Below are 21,318 nucleotides of genomic sequence, written 5' to 3'. Positions count from 1 at the left end.
CAAAACAAATTGTCATCTTATAGTAACAAGGAAGTAGCAAACAACTCATCAGCACTCCAAGAGAATGGTATACAACTAATCATCGTTTTCTTATATAGAAATTACACATAGGATGACTAAACATTTGTGCAGCTAATGACATAAATAAAACCACCAGTACTATATAGTAAACCCTTTAAAAACAAAAGTGCAATATTTATACACTATCATTTCAAAATTATACTTTCTATTTTTCCAAAATAAATATAGTACAATAAACAGGAATTTAATGTTCAAACCCAACTATTTATTTAAATACTCCAAATATTCAAAAATCATCATTCGTACCAAAACATACATACCAATAGGGAAATATATATTAATATAAACCATTTTTAAGCATTTTAAAATGTAAACACTTAAACATGCTTAAAAATATACAATTGTAAATTCATTTTTTCAAAATTAATTATTTTCCAAAGGATTAAAACATCAATTCAAATACTCAGATATTTAAATACCAAAATTTTTAAGTTCACCATTAACTCATTTGAACTTAATACCATTTAAAATCTTATCAAAAGTCATGTAAAATAATAACATATATATGTAAGGCATATATTTATACATGTATACAATAAGTACTTAAATCAAACCATACATAATAGATATTCAAACCATATATATAATTGCACTAATATGTTAGGACCTCTCCCGAAGTTTCCTACCTAAACCCCGAGATGGACTTGACTCTCCCCAAGTTTTTACTTAGCATAGTAAATACATACTTCTACAACTCATGGCTGCCCATATCTTCCATGTACTATAATCTCATATTTTTACAGCATTTTATTAATATACCGAACACATAAATACAGATAGAAAGACAATAATAATAACAATAACAGTGAAACAACCCGGATTCTAGATCCTAAATCATATAGTCTACTTTTTAACATCTAGGAAATATACAGATACAAATTATACCACTAATAACCGATAAATTGTAACATAACTTTTAGAAAATATATTACATTTAAAATGAACATAAAAAAATACTTTAAATTGAACAGCTAGCGGTAGCTCCGATAACATCGTCACTATCCAAAGCCATAAATATATATATATATATATATATATTTGTCAGGACCCATCCAAGATTCTTTATCGAAATCCTATATAAGCCTTGATCCCAAGGAAACCTTACCGGACTTTCTTACGAAAAATCTAACAGCATCTCTCTTAAGGGATAGATATACCACAAAATTCCCTGCACAAAAAATACATTTCTAAAAAGCACCACCTTATTCTTCCCTCCTTACTACAACAAATTTCACAAATTCCAGAACTTTAAAAAAAAAATAAAAACAGGGAACAAGCATGATATTAAATAATTAAATATCCAATATAGTATTTAGAGCATACAAGGGTTTACAAATTAATACATAGTTTAATACAAAACAAAGGAATAAAGAAGTATTTCAAGGAAGCAAGAAAAAGAGAAAGGGTTTCTTGGGATTTTGCAACAAACAACAGACAATGAGCTCACCCCCGGATGGTCAATGCCTACTAACTTGGGAAACGAATTTAAAAACATGAGATGCTAATCATCCTAGTAAGTGACCCATATTACTATGTAAATTATTATAATATACTATCATAAAGGCGATTAATTATAATTAAATAATTAGGTAGTTAAAACATTAAATAAGTAAAATTAGAAGTTTTATCTCAAAACCCTCACAACTTCACTTAGTTGGAAAAATTCCCTTTTTAAAACTATTTTCACAAAACCAATCATTTTTATATCCTAAAAATCAAATAAATAAATACACAAGCAAAATACAAATAATTAAAAATTAAAATTGACGTTGAAACTAATTTAGTAACAATTTATTAAATTTAGGATAAAACATCATAAGCTAAAATAAAATCATCAATAAAGTTTGTATTAAAAAATTTTAATGTAAAAACAAATTTTAACCTCAATATATAATTTATAAAATTTTGATTAAATAAATCAATGAAATAATAAAAGAAATGTTTAATTAATTTTAAAACACAAATTTGAAATAGACAATAAAATACTATAAAATTCATTTTAAAACATCAAACTGAAATAAATAATAAAAACATGATAAAATGCACTTTAGAACATCAATTTAAAATAAATAATATAAATGTGATAAAATATATTTTAAAATATCAATTTAAAAGAAATAAAATAAATATTAAAAATATGGTCAAATGCATTTTAAAACATCAATTTGAAATAAATAATAAAAATATGATAAAATACATTTTAAAACATTTTGTTTTGAAAATGTTTCTAGAAAACAATTTGAAGCACCACACTATATACCAAGTGGTGCTAGGTGATACCAAACTCCCAAGTACCACTCTGACAAGAAGTTTAATGTTTCAATGACACCGATGCTAATAACAATTATCCTGGCCATGAGGGAGGCGGTTGATGCTTACTATGTATTGTACTTGCCAACCCATCGGATCCATGAGTCCCATAGGAACACCATATATACTTATACGCTAATCAACAAATACAATACAGAACACCAATACTGTATGGTCGATCTAAAACTATAAAATCATAAACATCACGAATATCAAAATTTCATAAAATGCCATGGAGTTTAATACATCTTTCAAAACCCATAAAATTCTACATATTCCTTTAAACCAGCATCATAAATTCATCAATTTAAATACACCAATTTTTACCACAATAAAACAAATTCATAAATATTTAAATGCACAAATATAATTGTGAGAACAATAATTTAATACACATATATTTCTAAGATCCTTAAAATTAATTTATACAAAATTACATTAGAATCACATAAAAACCATATAATTAAATTCACATAAATACATTTTATTATTATGCATAATAATTTCAACAATAAAATTTAACCATGAATTAAAACCATAATTTCTTTAAAACAACAATATAAATTTGATGCAACACATATATTTAAATCAACATAAGTTGGCATCATAAATTTAAATAGCAACTCCTCTTAAATAGTAAACATATAATATTTTTTAAAAATTCAAATAACAAAATATATATATTTTAACGGCCCCAAAATAGTTTTTTGAAAGAGGATCACTCACTTCAAACTTGTGGATCACTTGAGATCTTCCACAAGACGGTTTCATGATTCACATGGGTGCCTAAAATATCAACAACGCACAACACTGATTAAAATAATATTATAATCAAGTATAATACATGGGTTACCCGGGTGCGCTAACACAAATGTTGTCCAAAATAAACAAATTATATATCGAAACACAGCTTGTAACACGAGGATTATGGATTAGGTCTTATCTCTCGAAGATCGAATTGGTGATGGCAAAGATCTAAACAGGAATGTTGGAAATCAATTGTCCCCGAATCTTCCAATATGTTGAGATGTTGATGAATGGACCTCGGATTTGGGATTATGGAGGTCAAATTATTGGGGAAAGGTTGGTGAACACATTGGGAACTTGCCAAAACTAAGGTTTTAGTTAGCCACCTTCATTGCCTGTAAACGTCATTGACTTCGACATGTCCGGCGGCCACTCGCTATGTAATTTTATGGAAATATATGGCGGAGTGTGGGCTTCACAATGGTATAGGCAGTTCCAATAATGGGGGGCTGGATTGAGAGAAATCAACCGGGGAAGTGGGCAATGCTGCCATCAGAAATTGCCCCGATCTCAGCACATCACCGGCATGCTAGCCATGGACCTTGGCAATTCTACCGGTCAGTTCAAACCAAATTTTACAAGAATAAAAAAATAAAACACTATAACACTCGGACATTTCAGAATGCAACTTCTTTTGCTTATGACTTTCGAACCATAGCTCCATTTTTAATTTACTGTTAGTCCACAAACTCAGGGTGACACGTACTTTACGATGGTGGCTCACTGAATGTGAAATTCCATCCATAACAAAAATTCAATGTGTGCCCCACTCAGTCAACTCGATCAAACTCAGTCAATATATGAAAAATTCTGGTATACTTTAGAATGGGGGTGTTACAATCTACCCCCCTTACAAAAAAAATTTCCATGAAATTTCACACATTACTGAAGCAGGTAAGGGTACTGGTCCCACATTTGTGCCTCGGGCTCCCATATCACCTCCTTGACTAAGTGATTCTGCCACAAGACTTTGACTAGATGGATGGTTTTATTATGCAATACTTGTTCCTCGCGATCTAAGATCTATATTGGCCACTCCACATATGATGGATCTTCTTTCAACTCAATGTTAGGAGTCTCAAGCATGTCTGATAAGTCTGCAATGTACTTTTGCACCATTGAAATGTGAAATACGTTGTGTACTCGTGCTAACTTCTTTAGTTGTGCTAAACTATATGCCACTGGGCCAATTCTCTCAATTATTTCGTAAGAGCCTATGTAATAAGGACCTAGCTTCACTCGTCAGCCAAAGTACACAACTCCCTTCCATGGAGATAACTTCAAGAAAACCCAATCATCGACTTCATATTCAAGATCCTTTTTATGCTCATCGGCGTAACTCTTCTATTAGTCCTGAGTAGCTTTAACATTTCTCGGATGACTCTCACCTTGTCCATGGTCATCCGTAAGTATTCAAACCCAATCACATTGTTCATCATAAAGAGCTTCTCCTCGTCCATTTCACTCCAACATAGTGGGGTCCAGCACTGTCTCCCATACCAGGCCTCATATGAAGACATCCCGATACTCGCTTGGTGGCTATTATTATAAACAAACTCTACCTGTGGTAATTGCTCATCCCAGTTCCCTAGGAATTGTATGATGCACGATCTTAGCATATCTTCCAAGGTTTAAATGGTAAGCTCAGCTTTTCTGTCTGTCGACAGGTGAAAAGCAGTACTATAGTTGAGCCTCGCTCCAACCGCATCTACTAAATTTTGCCACAGTCGTGAAGTAAAGAATGAATCTCGATCAAATGTGATGGTGATCGATACTCCATGTAAACTCGCTATAGCTTCATGAATAACTTAGTTAACTCCTCTGGTGAGAAATGCTCTCGAACAAGTAAGAAATGCACTGACTTGGTGAGTCGATTGATAATCACCTTGTTAAGTTCCTGGTAGTCGATGCACAACCTTAGGCTACCATCCTTCTTCTTTACAAACAGGACAAGTGCTCCCAAAGGTGATACGCTCGGTCTGATGAAATTTTTATCTACCAGATCTTGCAACTGAACCTTTAGCTCCCTTAACTCTACTAGAGCCATACGATACGATGGTAAAAAAATAGGTGTGGTACCCAAAACCAATTCAATCGAAAATTCGATCTCTCTCTTCGATGGTAAACTCGGTAACTCATTGGGGAACACATCTAGAAAGTCTCTCACTACGGGCGTGTCTTCCAACCTTATATCACCTACTCGGGTATTAACCACATGGGCTAGGTACCCTTGCAAACCCTTTTCCAATATCTTTTTGGCTATTAAGGTGGAAATTAATCTCGGTAAAGGCCTCCTAATTTCTCCATGTAACACCACTTCGGGTAGGCCTGATCATCTAAACGTCACTTCTTTATTGAAGCAATCCACTTAAGCATGATTCACAACTAACCAATCCATGCCTAGGATCATATCCAACCTAAAAAGATTCAACGGAATCAAGTTTACTGATACGAACCTAGGTCAACATGCTCCTAAACCCGTATAATATTAGCCCGGATCGAAAAATTAAGTTCAAGTTCTTATGGCCACCTTAACCCATAATCAACTTGTGATTAGAAATCTTGGTATATGATGAAGACACCACAATAGGTGATGAATGTCCTATTGATAAGTCAAATTAAAACACTCACTTTCTAATGGTGTTTTAGATGTTCAAATAAAACAAAGAAAATTCTATCTCATAATTAATTTTTCTGAATAATATTAAAGGTGCATTCCCCTTGAAAAATAACCTTTAAATAGGTTAAAGTCACAAAGCAATAAACCCTAATTTAGTTAGGTAAAACCGACCATGGGATAAGGAAATAGTGGGTCGGCCAAAATTCATCTACTTTACTAAACTAATTTGGATTAATTAATTACTTTACTTTATTAATTATGAATTAATTAATTTACAATGGAAATAATAAAATAATAACTTTCTTAAGTTTTTTTTTCTAGAAAATAAGTAAATAAAAACCAATAAAAGATTAATTTTTTAAAGCAAAAAGTCAAACTCAAATTAGAAAATTAGTTGACTAGTTTGACGACTAAGCTAATTTTGACCAATTTTCAAATTATATGGACTCTAAATCAGATCCAATGTACCATTTAGAATGTCAAATAGGATTATTTATGATGCCCATACATTTCTCTTGATTGCAACAAAGAGAAAATACCAAATTAGTAAAATACAGTAAAGTTAGCGGTAAAAACAGCATTTTTGGCCTAAAAGTTCTTCCATGCGCAAATCACCATTTTAGTTGCTTTAGATTCTGCCTTATCTTGATTCCATGACCTCTTAGTGATATTCATTAATTCATGAAGTGTTGGATCCATTCCTTACTTTTCGGAGTCCACAAATGCACTAGAACAACTACCTAGGTCCATATCGGCCTTCACCACTTAGATGCTTAAAACCAAGCTTTGAATCTTCGGGTATTGACAAGTCCTTTTGAGAATTGATAACTCTATTTATAAATCCAGCCAGGTTCCTTAAATCTCTTGGCTTGAGTCCTAGTGATTGGTCCAGTCTTCAACTGTATAGGATCTGCACCCCAGCGGATTATCAATTGTGTAGGTACGAGCGGATTCTCATCATTTGCTATTATCACCTGATCTTCAATACAGAAGAGACAACCTTTGACCATCTGACTATGCCATAAGGGAGTCCTTCAAAGGTGGTCATCTCTAATTTACACCTTAAGGGGATTGGAATCAACAAACTCGGGCAATGTCTCTTGAGATAAATGAATGACAGTTCAACATGGCCAAAACAAAAGAATAACTTACGGATGGGATGTAAACAATGCACAGTCTTAGAGCTCAAACTTAGAGCTCTGACACCACCCTTTCATTATCCATCAAGAACTCTTTATCGGAATCATTGATAAGCCTTAATCCTAGGATAACTCTACCGGGACTTTCTATGGAAAATCCAATAGCATCTCCTCAAAAGGTTGGACATACCACAAAATTCCTTGCACAGAAAAAACACTTCTAAAAGACACACCACCTTATTTCTTCCACCTTACTTCAAAGGATCCCACAAATTCCAGCACTTCAAAATAAAACAAACAAGGAACAGGCATAATATTAAATAAATAAATATCTAACACAGTATATAGAGCATAAGTTTAATACAATATAAAGGAATAAAGAAGTATTACAAGGAAGCAAGAAAAAGAGAAAGTGTTTCTCGGGATTTTGCAACAAACAACATATGACAAGCTTGATCCCGAATGGTCAACACCTACAAATCAGGGGAACGAATTTAAAAACATGAAATGCTAATCATCCAGTAAATGACCCAAACTACTGTGTAAATTATTATAATATACTATTATAAAATAAATTTGATTAATAATAATTAAATAAATAGATAGTTAAAACAATAAATAAGTAAAATTAAAAATTTTCTCTTAAAGCCCTCATAACTTCACTTAGTTGGAAATGTTTCCATTTTAATACCATTTTCACAAAACCCACAATTTTTATATTCCAAAAATCGAGGAAATGAATACACAAGTAAAATACAAATAGAATACGAATAATTTAAAATTAAAATTGACATTGAAAATAATTTAGTAACAATTTATTAAATTTAGAATAAAACATCATAAGATAAAATAAAATCATCAATAAATTTTGTATTAGAAAATTTTACTATAAAAATAAATTTTAACCTCAATATATAATTCATAAAATTTCGATTAAATAAATCAATGAAATAATAAAACAAATGTTTTGATTAATTTTAAAACATCAATTTGAAATAGATAATAAAAATACAATAAAATTCATTTAAAAACATCAAATTGAAATAAATAATAAAGACATGATAAAATGCACTTGAAAACATCAATTTAAATAAGTAATATAAATGCGATAAAATACATTTTAAAACATCAGTTTAAAATAAATATTAAAAATATGGTAAAATACATTTTAAAACATCAATTTGAAATAAATTATAAAAACATTATAAAATATATTTTAAAACATTTTGTTCTGAAAACATGTCGAGAAAACAACTTGATACACTACAATGTATATGAAGTGGTTCCAAGCAATACCCAACGTCGCAAGTACCACTCTGACGGGACTATTAAACAGAGAAACTTGCGAACGGCCACCTTAACATCCCAATGGCGTTGATGCTAATAACAATCATCTTGGCCATGGAAGCGGGTGGCTGATACTTACTGTGCATTATTCTTGCGTACCCTCAGGTTTATGGCTTCCACAGAAAGACTATACATACTCTTGTGCTAATCAACAAATATAGAATAGAACACCAATACTGTATGGTGCATCTAAAACTATAAAATCATAAACATCACGAATATCAAAATTTCATAAAATGCCATGAGGTTTAAAATATCTTTCAAAACCCATAAAATTCCACATATTGCTTTAAACCATCGTCATAAATCCATCAATTTAAATACACTAATTTTTACCACAGTAAAATCAAATCCATAAATATTTAAATGCACAAATATAATTGTGAGCACAATAATTTAATACAAAATATTTTTTTCTCAAATCCGTAAAATTAATTTATGCAAAGTTACGTTAAAATCACATCAAATCTATGTATGATTAAATCACATAAATACATTTTATTATGCATAATAAATTCAACAATAAAATTTAACAATAATTTAAAACCATAATTTCTTTAAGACCAAAATATAAATTTGATACAACATATATATTTAAATCAACATAAATTGGCATCATAAATTTAGATAGCAACTCCTCTTAAATATTAAACAGATAATAGCTTTTAGAAATTCAAATAGCACAATATGTATATATATATATATATATATATTTACAGCCCCAAAATAGTTTTTTAAAGACAATCACTCACCTCAAACTCGTGGATTACTCAAGATCCTCCATAGGACCGGTCCCACGATTCACATGGATGCCTAAAATATCAACAACACACAACACCAATTAAAATAACTTTTTTATTGGGTATAATACATGGGTTACCTTAGGAGAGCTAATACAAACATTATCCAAATTACACAGATTATATACCGAAATAAAGCTTGCAACACAAGGATTATGAATTAGGTCTTACCTTTTGAAAATCGGACCTGTAACATCCCACATCGGTTGGAAAGGGGAACGAAGCATGCCATGTAAGTGGGTGTGGATACCTTTCCCTTATGAGGCCTTTTCCTGTGACCCACTGTTGTTCTGGGGTCAGGAAAAGCAAAACTGTGCGGGCCCGGCCCAAAGCGGACAATATCGCATGCGGGTGGTCTGGGCTATTACAGTGGTATCAGAGCCGGACCCGGATCGGTGTGCCAGCGAGGACGCTGGGCCCTAAGGAGGGTGGATTGTAACATCCCACATCGGTTGGAAAGGGGAACGAAGCATGCCATATAAGTGGGTGTGGATACCTTTCCCTTGCGAGGCCTTTTCCTGTGACCCACCGTTGTTCTGGGGTAGGGAAGAGCAAAACTGTGCGGGCCCGGCCCAAAACGGACAATATCGCATGCGGGTGGTCTGGGCTGTTACAGGACCAGTGGTGACTGGGATCTAATCGGGAAGGTTAGGAACCAATTGTCCCTTAATCTCTCAATCCGTTGAGATGTGGATGAAATGGACCTCAGATTTGGGTTTAGGGAGGTCAAACTAGTGGAAAAGGTCGGTGAGTACGTCGGAAACTTGCCAAAACCAAGAATTCCTGTGAACCACCACTGTCATTGATAAACGTCATGAAATTTGGTGGAAAGGTAGACTGGAGGGTAAGTTTCTTCAATGATGTGGACAGTGTCAAAAATGGGAGGCCGGATTAAAAGAAATCAACTAGTAAATCGAGTGACATCGCCGCCCAAAATCGCCCCCATTCAAGCGCATCGCTGACATGCTAGTTGTGGAACTAAGCCGGTCGACTGGTCTTAAGGTGGCCAATTTGGTGATTTGGTATGTGCATGGAGATGGTGGCCAAGTATGGTGGATCACGGCTGGTCGATTCTCTCTCCTTTCTCTATCTCTCTCTCTCTCCCTTTTCTCTCTCCACTTTCACACCCTTCTGACCCAATCTAAAACATCCATGGGTGTTGCCACTATGCACCATGAGATTGGTTAAAGGCTTGACACATGGCACAGTGTCATTGGGCACTGTGCACACATTTTCATATTCACACACAAAGAGGTTCATGGTAACACAGTTTTGGAAAAAAACTTCATAGGTCCATAACTTTTTAATCAAATATCGAAATCAAGCATACCAATAGTCTATGAACTCGTATTCACTAGTTCTTTACAACCATATATAAGTCAAAACCAAAGTTTACAAGAATAAATAATCAAATACGGCACTACTTGGAAAGTTCGAAATACAACTTGTTTTGCTTATAACTTTTAAACCATATATCCGTTTTCGACATAGTACTAGTCCACGAACTTTGCTCAATACTTTGCAATGCTGCCTTAGTCAATGAAAAACTCCATCCAAAACAAAAAGTCAATGTGGGCTCTACTAGGTCAACATCGATTAACTCGATAAAACTCGGTCAATGTATGAAAATTCTGGTATACTTTGGGACGAGGTGTTACATATATATATTCTATGTAAATATAAATATGTATACGTTTTCTCAAAGGGTTATGATAACCTGCCCATAGGCTAATACTTCTGTTTGAAGGCTAGAACTCCTGCCCGAAGTATGTAATACATACTCGAAGGCTAACGTACATGTCTAAAGGCTAACACATTTGCCTGAAGGCTACGATATCTGTTTGAAGGCTAAAGTACCTATTCGAAGGCTAATACTCCTGTTCAAAGGCTAATATACTTGCTCGAAGGCTACCAATATCTGTCCGAAGGATGAAGTACTTGCCTGAAGGCTAGTACTCTTACCCGAAGGCTAACCTAGATTTCTATTACCAATGTTGTATGAATCATTCTACTATTGTACAATGTTATAGACGTGCCCATAAATCCACTATGTCATTAATTCGGACAAATACAAGAATCATGTAGTTGACAATAACAACAACAACAACAACAATAATAATAATCATAATTATAATCATAATTAGGTAAAAATAGAACTAGAAATGATAAATATATTACATAAACCACAAACTTAAAAATGATACACCAATGCATGGTCCCATGATATCAGTTGTCCATATGTATACTGCTATCAATATGGCCAGGGGTTGCCAATAATGGCCATCCAATCCACTTGTTCATAAGCAGTAGAAATATGATACTAAGCCATTTATAAGCCAAACTGGATCATTGCCCTGGTATGGTATGGTATGGTGTGGTACACCGGACACATGGTATAACATAGCATAATATATATAAATATACGTCAAAAGGACATCTAATTTACTATACTGTATACCAGTACTGCTTTGCATCTCAATCACCACTTGATAGAGGAGAGAGGAGGAGAGAACCTACGCACAGCCCCATTAACGTCCCAATGTTGTCGGTGCTAAATAATCTGCCATCCTACACAATTTGATTCTATAACGGAATTCAATCACCATCCTTATGGATGTAGGCATATTTTGGTTCCCAACTATGTAAATTCTTGTTGATTTGATGCATTTATTTTCTGTTTTTCTCATTGTATAACTTTGTATGATAGAAGCTTTTTTACATGCTTACTAGTTGGATCTTGGGATAATAGTGCATAGAAGTTGTTTGATTTATTGTCAAAATAAAGTTTTACACAACAATTCCCAACTATAGATGTCATTTTAAGAATTCAAAAGAAAGTAATTAAAGATTTTTTTTTTAATTTATTATACAAAATTAACTTAAATTATTTACAAATTCTAACTTTTCTATAATTACTTACTATACATAACTAGAGAAATATTGGTTCTTGTGAAGCTAATTCTTAGAAATTAAATTTGAAAAATCATTTTTCTCCAAACTTTGACATTTCTCAAAGAGGACTTTAAAATTGTTTATTATCCTTGCTCCACGTTTAGTTTGAATCACTTTCCAAGCATTTAATGCCAGTTAGGATATTTTAAAATGGTTCAAAGAGATAAAAGCATTTTTTTTACAATGTTTGATATATATATATATATATATATTTATGAATCCGTTTTTGATAATTTTATTATTCGAAAATAACATATTTTGTGTTTTTAGAACAAACACCAAATAAACATCATCATTGAAAAGTCACTTCTTAAAGGGAGAATGACTCTTATAAATCATTTCCAAATGGGACTGAACAAAAAATCTCATATCCAACTGATAATATTATACAAAATTCTCTAATTACAGCCAATTATCAAAAAACTAAAAATAAACTGAAATAAAAATAAAAATAGAAGTCCTTGATTACAATCATTGAATATGTTGAGTTTGTTCAATTGGATTAGGTCCAGTTGATTTCATCAAATTTTATTATGATATTAACGGGCCTAAAGAGTTGGTTTCATAGATTTTTAATATAATGTTATCAATGTCTTTAGAGCTTTTAAATGAAGTAGATGATATTCTACAAGTTCCGATTGCTGGACATGGAGGTGAAGGTAGAATTGGATGGCATTTTACAGCCTCTGGTAATTATACCGTTAAAATAGGCTATTGGTTGGCACATACAATGGGTAATGTTGTTAATATTGGCAATCCAAGGGATTCAAATAGCCTATGGAGGTGGACAATAGTTTGGAAAATGCTGGTTCCGAGTAAAGTGAAACTATTTTTTTGGAGGACTTTCTCAACTGCTTTGCCATGTGCTCTCTCCTTATTTAGGAGAAATATTAAGTCTGATACTGTTTGTAATTTATGTGAAAGAGCTAATGAATTGGTTTTTCATGGTTTATGTAGTTGTGAGAATCCTTTGCTGATATGAAGGTGGGTTTTATGGCTTTTTTCATAGAAATTTCTTTTCCTTTCCGGAGTTATGTTTTTATGGTGTTTAACTGTTTGTCAGACTTTTATCAAGCAAGGTTTAATTTGATTTGTTGGGCAATATAGCATAGGAGAAATTCTACCATTCATGGTGCGCTTCCTGAGTCTGATGAATGTCATTTAAACAGTTTACGTGATATTCATTTGGATTATGTAGAGGTTTCATTATCGGCGAAACCTGCTACCACACCATGACAAATAGTTCGTTGGACGCCAGCATCTATGGGTAGGGACAAAACAAATGTGGATGGAGCTAAAATAAAGATGGCGGTGTGGTTGGTGTTGGTGTGATTGTGCGAGATAGTCTTGGTAATTCGTTGGGAGCCTTGGCTAAACCTATATTTCAATTTTTCACTCCTGTTACTACAGAATTATTGGCTATCAAAGAGGCTTTACATTTTTGTCTGCAGTTTTTGGTGGCGAGGCAGTTAGTGACTCGAAGCAAGCTATTCGCCTTATTCATGATCCTAAAACCTTTTTGGGAAATGATTGCTTTTTAGTGGAGGATATTAAAGTTTTATTAGATTCTTATAATCAGTTTAGTTGTTCTTTTGTTCCAAGAAAAGTAAATAGCTAGCTCGTCATTCATTGCCTTTATTTTCTTTCCGTGTTTGGATGGAGGGTCCAGATTGGTTCGAGCCTACTCTTGAGCAAGATTTGTATAATGTTTCCTTTTTATAATAAAGTTATGATGTTTTACTTCAAAAAAACAAAAACAAAACAAAAAAAAGAAAGAAAATTACGTACCCATAGAATTTGATCTTCTACGGATCAACACTATGTTATCTCAAATACGAATCGAATGCTCCCGATAAGTCTAGATGGCTATCTATTATGCATACCTATTTACATTACCAAAACTAAAATCAGGAAATTATTCCTCACATCCCTTGATCTAGATGGATATCACATACAAATTCTCCCTGTAGACCTTTTTTTTTTTTTGGTTTTAAATCAAGAAATTATCCCTCACATCCCTTGATCTAGATGGATATCACATACAAATTCTCCCTGTAAATGTTATAACAACATGAACTGTCTAATAACATCACATAATGATAATGATTAATGTCATTTTTACTAATACATTAAATTACACATCACTTGCCAACAATGATATTGAAAAAGAACGAGAATCATTGTTATTAGGATTTATTCCTCTATTTGCTTTCTTTTCATTGAGATCAAAATGGAATTCCAAATAGAGAATCTAGATAATTTTATTAATTTTGAAAAATAAAAAAATAAATTATTTAAAAAAAAATTTTAAAAAAATAAAGGAAACCATCATTAAAGACAAAACTAAGGAAAGGAATGTTTAAAATAAAGGATTTTGGTAATTTTTTATTCTAAGCTCAGTAGAGAATAATTAGTAATTTACTACCTGCAAAGCCAATAATGGAATTGGACTACCAATACAACGAGGGCAAAAATACAAAATTGAAAATAAAGCACATTTGGTGCAAAATATTTCACATTCGATCTAAAATAACTAGGAGAAATTATAATACATTGAGCTTAAAAAAAAAAAAAAATTATATATTTATATTTTTCTGGTGTGTACTAAATGCAAAAGCCAACAAAATTACTTCACAAAAAGTTAATATATCAAAATTTCGTCTTTACCACTTCCAAATACCTATACCATAATGCTTCAACCAAAACAAAGTTTAATCATATGCAGCTCCGAAGTTAAAACTATGTGTACCATTCTAAGTGAAACAGCCAACAGTCGGGGAATTCTCCAACAATGCATCTAAGAATAACTATCTGTATCATGAAAATTTAGCCAGCGTTAGACCTAGGTAAGTTCTTATTCCTTAAAACTAGAGAAATAGCAACTCTAGAGCAAACTTACGAGTACCATTAGCAAAATTCACAAGAAATTGAAGCAACAACTTATTATATACGATAAGAAATTGAATAGCAAATAAAATCTGTGACCAAATTCAAAGATGAGAATTAATCTGCAAAAGGATACGCCAAAGTTGAAAAAAAGATGAAAAAAGTTCTTTAACACTCCAGTTATTTGATAGAACAATAAAATAAAAGTTAATACATGAGATAAATCTAAAACCAATGAACCATATACTCACCGAATGATATTTTTGAGTAAAGAGTTTATGAAATCTTTTCGTCTTGCATGACGGTAATACAAGATGGAGAGATTTGTTGCTCTAAGCTACTAGTATGAGCCTATACAAACATTGTTGATTTACCACTATTCAAAAAAATTAAACTATTAAAAAGTAGGCCCACTTATGTATATTAATTTACTAGTTTTCACATGGTATTAACAGAAATGGAGGTCTGGAATTAGAACATATGACTTTTTTATTTAACATGCTCTGGTACCATATTGAATTACCACTACTCTGAAAAACTTAAGGTGTTAAAGAAAAGTAGGGCCGACTATGCATAACAAGTTAATATATCTAACAGACGTTAAGTTAGAAAATGTGTCAAGTCTCATGGGCAGTTGATTTTTAACCACCAAGATGGAAAACCATATGAATTTTAATAAAACATGTCAGGAAAGATTGTTTCTTCCACAATGTGTAAGCACATAGAGGAAAGATGAACCATGTTAAGAAAGATGGCCATTATGTGCAACGACATATATAGATGTTGACACCAAAATGTAAGGAAAGATGAAACTTATGAGGATCAAATTAATTCCTTAAATAAAACAAAAATCCAAGTTCATATAAAACTTGCCTATCTTGTATAGACAAAAATAAACACCTAGTAAGAAAATTTAACACATCAATAACCTGACAGATATATAAAGTAAGACTTAGTAATAAAATATAAATAAGACATACAGAAAGAGAAAAAAGAAGTAATAAATTTATTAGAACTTTGATAACATCAAAATAATTACAATCAAACTTTGCAAAACAAGAAATACAAATACTCCACCAAAACTAAATTGCCATCTTAATAAAGTCAGAAATAATTTATATATGTTATCTGTCAAATCAGTAACGAGATAAGTATAAATTAAAAACAAACCATTAGATATAAAACAGACCACACCATTAGATATAAAATAGACCACCATATTCAAAAACTTGCAACTCAGGTGCTGTTTGTTTAGTTTTGTTTATTTTATTATTATTTTTTTTTCCCCTACTAAATTGTTTGCAGTTTGCTTATTTCAATTGTTTGTTAGTGTTAATGGCAGTTAGAGTTTGTTAAACATAGCAATTAACTACAAATGTAGAAGAGAGAAAGGGGGGGGTGTATCCGATTGTGGTTTTTTTTTTTTTTTTTTTTTTTTTTTAATAAACCCCTCTCTCTGCCCCTAGATTTATAGTTAATTGATATATTTAAATACCACTAACACTAACAAACAATTGAAATAAGCAAACTTATTACCAAAAAAAAAAAAAAAGAAATAAGCAAATTACACTCAATTTAGTAGAAAAAACAAAAACCAAACACCTTAACAAACGGCTTGTAGCTCAATAACTTTCTCAGAAAAAGATTCCTAAGAAGCATTCACCACTCATGGCCAAAGAAGTCAGGATCTATCCCTCACAGCAGAGTGGTATACATATGATAACTAACCACCAAATAAGGCATTGCATTATAAGTATAAGACAGAAAAGCAAACCCTGTTACTTGAGATTTTTAATGCAACAAACTGTTGTGATTACGGTTAATCAAAGAATACCATCCCATTCTCTAACACAAATAAGATCCTTTGTCACCATTTCACTTGAAATAATGCCAAAACTTTCACTACAGAATCCAATATCGTTTTTTTTTTTTTTTTTTTTTTTTGGTTTTTTTCCATTGCCATTGTAGCTCATTCATATCAAAGCATATTACTTCTTATAGATCTGTCACTTTGCTTAAGGTAATCAAAATTTCTCCAAATAGCCAATCATCTCATCATTTTCATCCCATGTAAAGATACCAACCTTCTCATGACTGCTGTAAAAATTAACGTACCAAAAACAGAAGAAGCAACAAATCTATAAGCTCTATATACATACATATGTACACAGTTCTTAAATGGTGGGGGAAGGCACCCATCACTTAGTGAGAGCCTATCGCATATCCTTCATTGGATACATGGGTTAATGGAGGATACAAAATTCATTAACCAGCACATCCAGTGAAGGATACACATTAGGTGCTCACCAAGTGGTCAACATTTGGTGAGCACCTTCGCTCATTATAGCATTTCCATATATATATATATATATGTATATCTATTTCCTTAGTCCAGAATTTTCTACCCATTGTAACCCTGGAAATAAATGACAGAAAACCAGATGAAGACAATGTTAAATGGAACTATATAAGAGCAAGGAATTAAAGACCAAAACAAAACACACTCACAAGCTCATCATTCCTTTGTAACAGGGTAAAGGCAAACTGCATTGTACTGGCAGAATCTTATGGCCATCATAGAATTAATTCTATTCTGAACAATAGGTTTCCAATTTTTCTTAAGTAAAAAATACAAGATTAGTCATTGACCACTTTAATCATAACTCGTCACCTTTGGCTAACAAGCTTTGCACAAATGACCAATATCTCCCACACAAAAATATCTTATAGTCTCACTTCAACCAATAATTAACAATAGCACTGCATTTTACATCATTTACAATCATCTTCAAGATTTTAAAAGAGATGGCATAAATTGTGCAAGGAGATACAATTTAATATTCCCATTATCTAAAGTTACAATCATCTCCCTATCACAGATGATATAAACATAATTAGCAACAAGGCCAAATCTGCAGGAAATAATATTGTTCCAGATTTAGAGTTTTCAACATTTTATTTCCAATAATTGTAGCTGGAATTATCATCACCTACTTTTAGAATTTCTAAGACTTTCTGCACTGATATTGATCTGTTTGACTCTGTCCAACACCATCTATCCACACAAGGTTTCATTTTGGCTAATAAACATAACCGCCAAGGTTCATAAAAATCTCGTTTACAAATTTACTCCCTTCCCCCATCCCTAATCTCCCAAAAATACAGCTGTATCAATTAATAAATAATAATAATAATAATAATAATAATAATAATAATAATAATTAATATATATATATATATAATTAATATATACATATATATATATATATATATAAAGCCCAAACTTTGAACTTCAAGTAAATAGAAGTCTCATTCATTTTGCATACATTCAAACAATCCATGTTTCTAGTTCCTCAAGTACAGATGGCAGGATGTTGATAGAGATTATCATAAATTAGAACTAATTTACCAAATTATAAATATCATTTTTCACTTTTCCTATAAAAATCTCAAATGATACTAGGAACAAAGCAATAATGTCATGATATCAGATTTGTGAAGGCAATAAGAAATCATATTGCGAATGGAACAAAGAATAGTCAAAATAAGTGCAATCAATTTGTTAAAAAATCTCAAAAGCAGTATTTTAATTAAAAACATCTTCTCCACTCATTTAAGATAGAATTCACATCTATGATATGATTTATATCATTTAATGGAAAAATATACACACAATAGTCCATCTACAAAGTAATTGCATTGTGGTTTCAATTTATAAAAAGCAATGAATGGAACTAACCAACGCAAGGATTGTAAATGATATTAAATTCTAGTTTAATTAGTCCATTTTAGTGACTTTATTGTTATTATTATTTTTTTTTTCTCTAGTCATCCCACTTTAGTGACTTGGTGAAGAAAGATTATTTACCCTGTCAATGTCTCAATGATACACATTGATCCCATATCTGGTTTCATTTTGGTAGTTCGGCTACTCATGGACATGTTAATTATCAACAATTGTATAAGCAGTCAACCAACCAGATGTTGTAGGGATAAAATAACCTATTAGAAGCTATACTTTGTGGAAAAATGCCCTGTAAGCTTCAATAAATAGGCCAGGTACCTCTAAGAGATTTTCATATTCTCATTTCTAAATTGCTCTTCAATCACTATAAAGACACTTGTTCACCACAATATTAGGGCCCAGGTGCTAAAGCCCTTCGCATCCCACCGAAGGAAGCGAAGTAAAAGAAAAGGAAAGTCCTTCACTACATCTTTTTATAATCATCCAAAATCAACTTATTTAACTTGCAAAACAAAAAGAACAAGCAATAATTTCATCAGACTTCAAGCAGCTAATGTCAACCAAAAAACATCAAGTAGTCTTACATTCTAGCAGTCTTATCAACATAGCATGAATATGACCCAATAGAAACGCTCAGTTACCCACTTACCAATAAATAAATATATTATATATTAAATGCTGGAAACAGAGCAATTCTAAAGTTCCTGAATAAATCATATTGTCATATTAGGCCTCATCCATCATTCAAACAGGCTAGGCTGATAAATCCAGCCTATCAAACCTTACTTAGAGCCCAAAAGTGACATCACATCACCAACCGAGAAAAAAGTGGCTGCCCAACATATCTAGGAACCATGCTTCTAAATTTCTTATGCGCAAATACAAAAGATATGAGCCACTATAGAAAGTTTCAGATTAAGCAGCTTATTTCACTTTACACCTATCAGCCATAGAAACTTGTGGAAACCATAGAATTGATATTGACACCAAATATGGGTATTTGAGCCATATCAACATATCGCAACCCACTGACAAGGCACAACACACATCATTTATGTAGACTATCAACTTAGGCACATTCAACATCATCCAATACATGTAGGTGGGGTTTCGAAACCACTAACACCTTCACAGTGCAATAAATGGAGCCTTTCCACACTTTCATATCACATTTTTGCAAATACCTCAGTAAAATATACAAGCACCAGAGTGTTGGAGCAGAGTGAAATTTTCTTCTTAGCAAAAATACTCTCATCCAAATCAAATGAATTGTCTATTCCCTTCATATTGAACTATTTCCTGATCAAAAACATACCCAAAGCACCCACTTGTACGTCACATGAGAATAAACATTTGTCACACTACCCAAATGCAAAATAATGCTTGATAATGACAAACTCACAATTTACCAAAAGCAAATGATTCAAATAAAAGCATTCCAGCAAATAAAAGCAAATGATTTTAAGAGCAAATGAAGCATAAATTCAGTGGAGGAAAAAATAATAATAAGCACAAAGAAAAGAATCACCAGTGCCCGAAGATCGCTTGGCGCGCTTAATTTTTTGAAGTTGAACTTGGGTCTCCATGAAAAGCTGCATTCTCGGGAACTCCAAATCTTTGGCAAACTGCATTCTCTGCTTCTCCAGCTCTACCATCTGCTTCTGCTTCGCTCCCTCCACTCTCTCATATATCTCCGCAAATTTCTCAATTGCCTGAGCCAATTCCCTGCACCCATCTTCCCTTTCTCTGTCCCTTCTCCTACTCCCTATGCTCGACCGCTCCGTCTCCTCATCCTCCGCAGCAGCTATTGCTGCCGCTGCAAATGCCGAGAAATTCCGACGAGAGGACGAATCATCCAAGGGCACCGGCGGCAACGTCGGCGCCGGCCGTTTCAGAGTAGCGGATCGGGGACCGACCGGTACCGGAGAATACAGCGCCCAGATTGGAGGCGTAGCGTTCCGGTGGACTCCGGCCACCGGCGGCGAAGACTTCTTAGCCGCCGGAAAATTGTCGCCGATCAAGGCATCGAGGCGAGTAAAAAAGGGCCACGGACTAGTGTAGACACCGTCAGAGTCGGAAACCCTAGCCTTCTCGATCTTATACTTCTTTTTAAGCGTGTCGATGCGATTCTTGCACTGTACGTCCGTACGACGGGTCCTTGCGCTACGGCAGTGGCGGGCGTTGACGGCGTCGGCGACCTCTTGCCAGTGCTTCTGCCGGAGGTTGCCCCGGTTCAGCTCCAGGTAGCGGTCGCCCCAGGCCTCGATGAGAGTAGCGGTGGCGTCCTCGCTCCAGCAGTCCTCGCGTCCGTGGAACGGCGTCGTAGTGGCCGGCCTGGTCGCCGGCGCGGTTGCCGGTGAGAGAGTTCCGGTATCGGAGTCCATGGGTGGTGAGGTGGCAGGCTGCGATTGGGCGAAGGTCGTTTTCTGTTATCGGTGTACGGTGAAGGCGGTTTTGGGGGTTCGGAAGGAAGTGCCGGCGGGGAACAGTAGCGTAAGGGAAGGTGCATGTGTCTGCGGAGCGAGTGAGAGAGAGAGAGAGAGGAGAATAGAGAATGAAGGAGAGAGATTACGGTAAGTTTCAAATTGAACACGTGCGAAATTTTCGCGCTTGTGTGGAGCCGGAGAGAGA

At 33.5% G+C, this 21,318-nt stretch overlaps 1 protein-coding gene across 2 annotated transcripts; it reads right to left on the bottom strand.

The window, feature by feature from the left end:
- Window positions 1–14,421: 14,421 nt before the first annotated feature.
- Window positions 14,422–21,247, bottom strand: LOC107417170 (trihelix transcription factor ENAP2). Of its 2 annotated transcripts, none has more exons than XM_016025757.4 (2): window positions 20,216–21,245; window positions 14,422–14,867 (listed from the first exon to the last, which is right to left on the bottom strand). In XM_016025757.4, exons 1-2 carry the CDS (start codon window positions 21,069–21,071, stop codon window positions 14,854–14,856), a joined length of 870 nt encoding a protein of 289 aa, XP_015881243.1. In that variant the 5' UTR covers window positions 21,072–21,245; the 3' UTR covers window positions 14,422–14,853. The 2 variants fall into 2 exon arrangements, with proteins under 2 accessions (XP_015881243.1, XP_048327476.1); XM_048471519.2 differs by lacking the exon at window positions 14,422–14,867 and adding an exon at window positions 16,357–19,986 and having other exon boundaries at window positions 20,216–21,247.
- Window positions 21,248–21,318: the final 71 nt, after the last annotated feature.

The sequence above is a fragment of the Ziziphus jujuba genome, chromosome 4 (assembly GCF_031755915.1).
Source record: "Ziziphus jujuba cultivar Dongzao chromosome 4, ASM3175591v1".
NCBI classification, from domain to species: Eukaryota; Viridiplantae; Streptophyta; class Magnoliopsida; order Rosales; family Rhamnaceae; genus Ziziphus; species Ziziphus jujuba.
This window is presented reverse-complemented; position numbering and strand designations above follow the sequence as displayed.

Coding starts and splice junctions, on each gene's coding strand:
- LOC107417170 (XM_048471519.2), bottom strand. CDS start 21,071: ATGGACTCCGATACCGGAACTCTCTCACCGGCAACCGCGCCGGCGACC.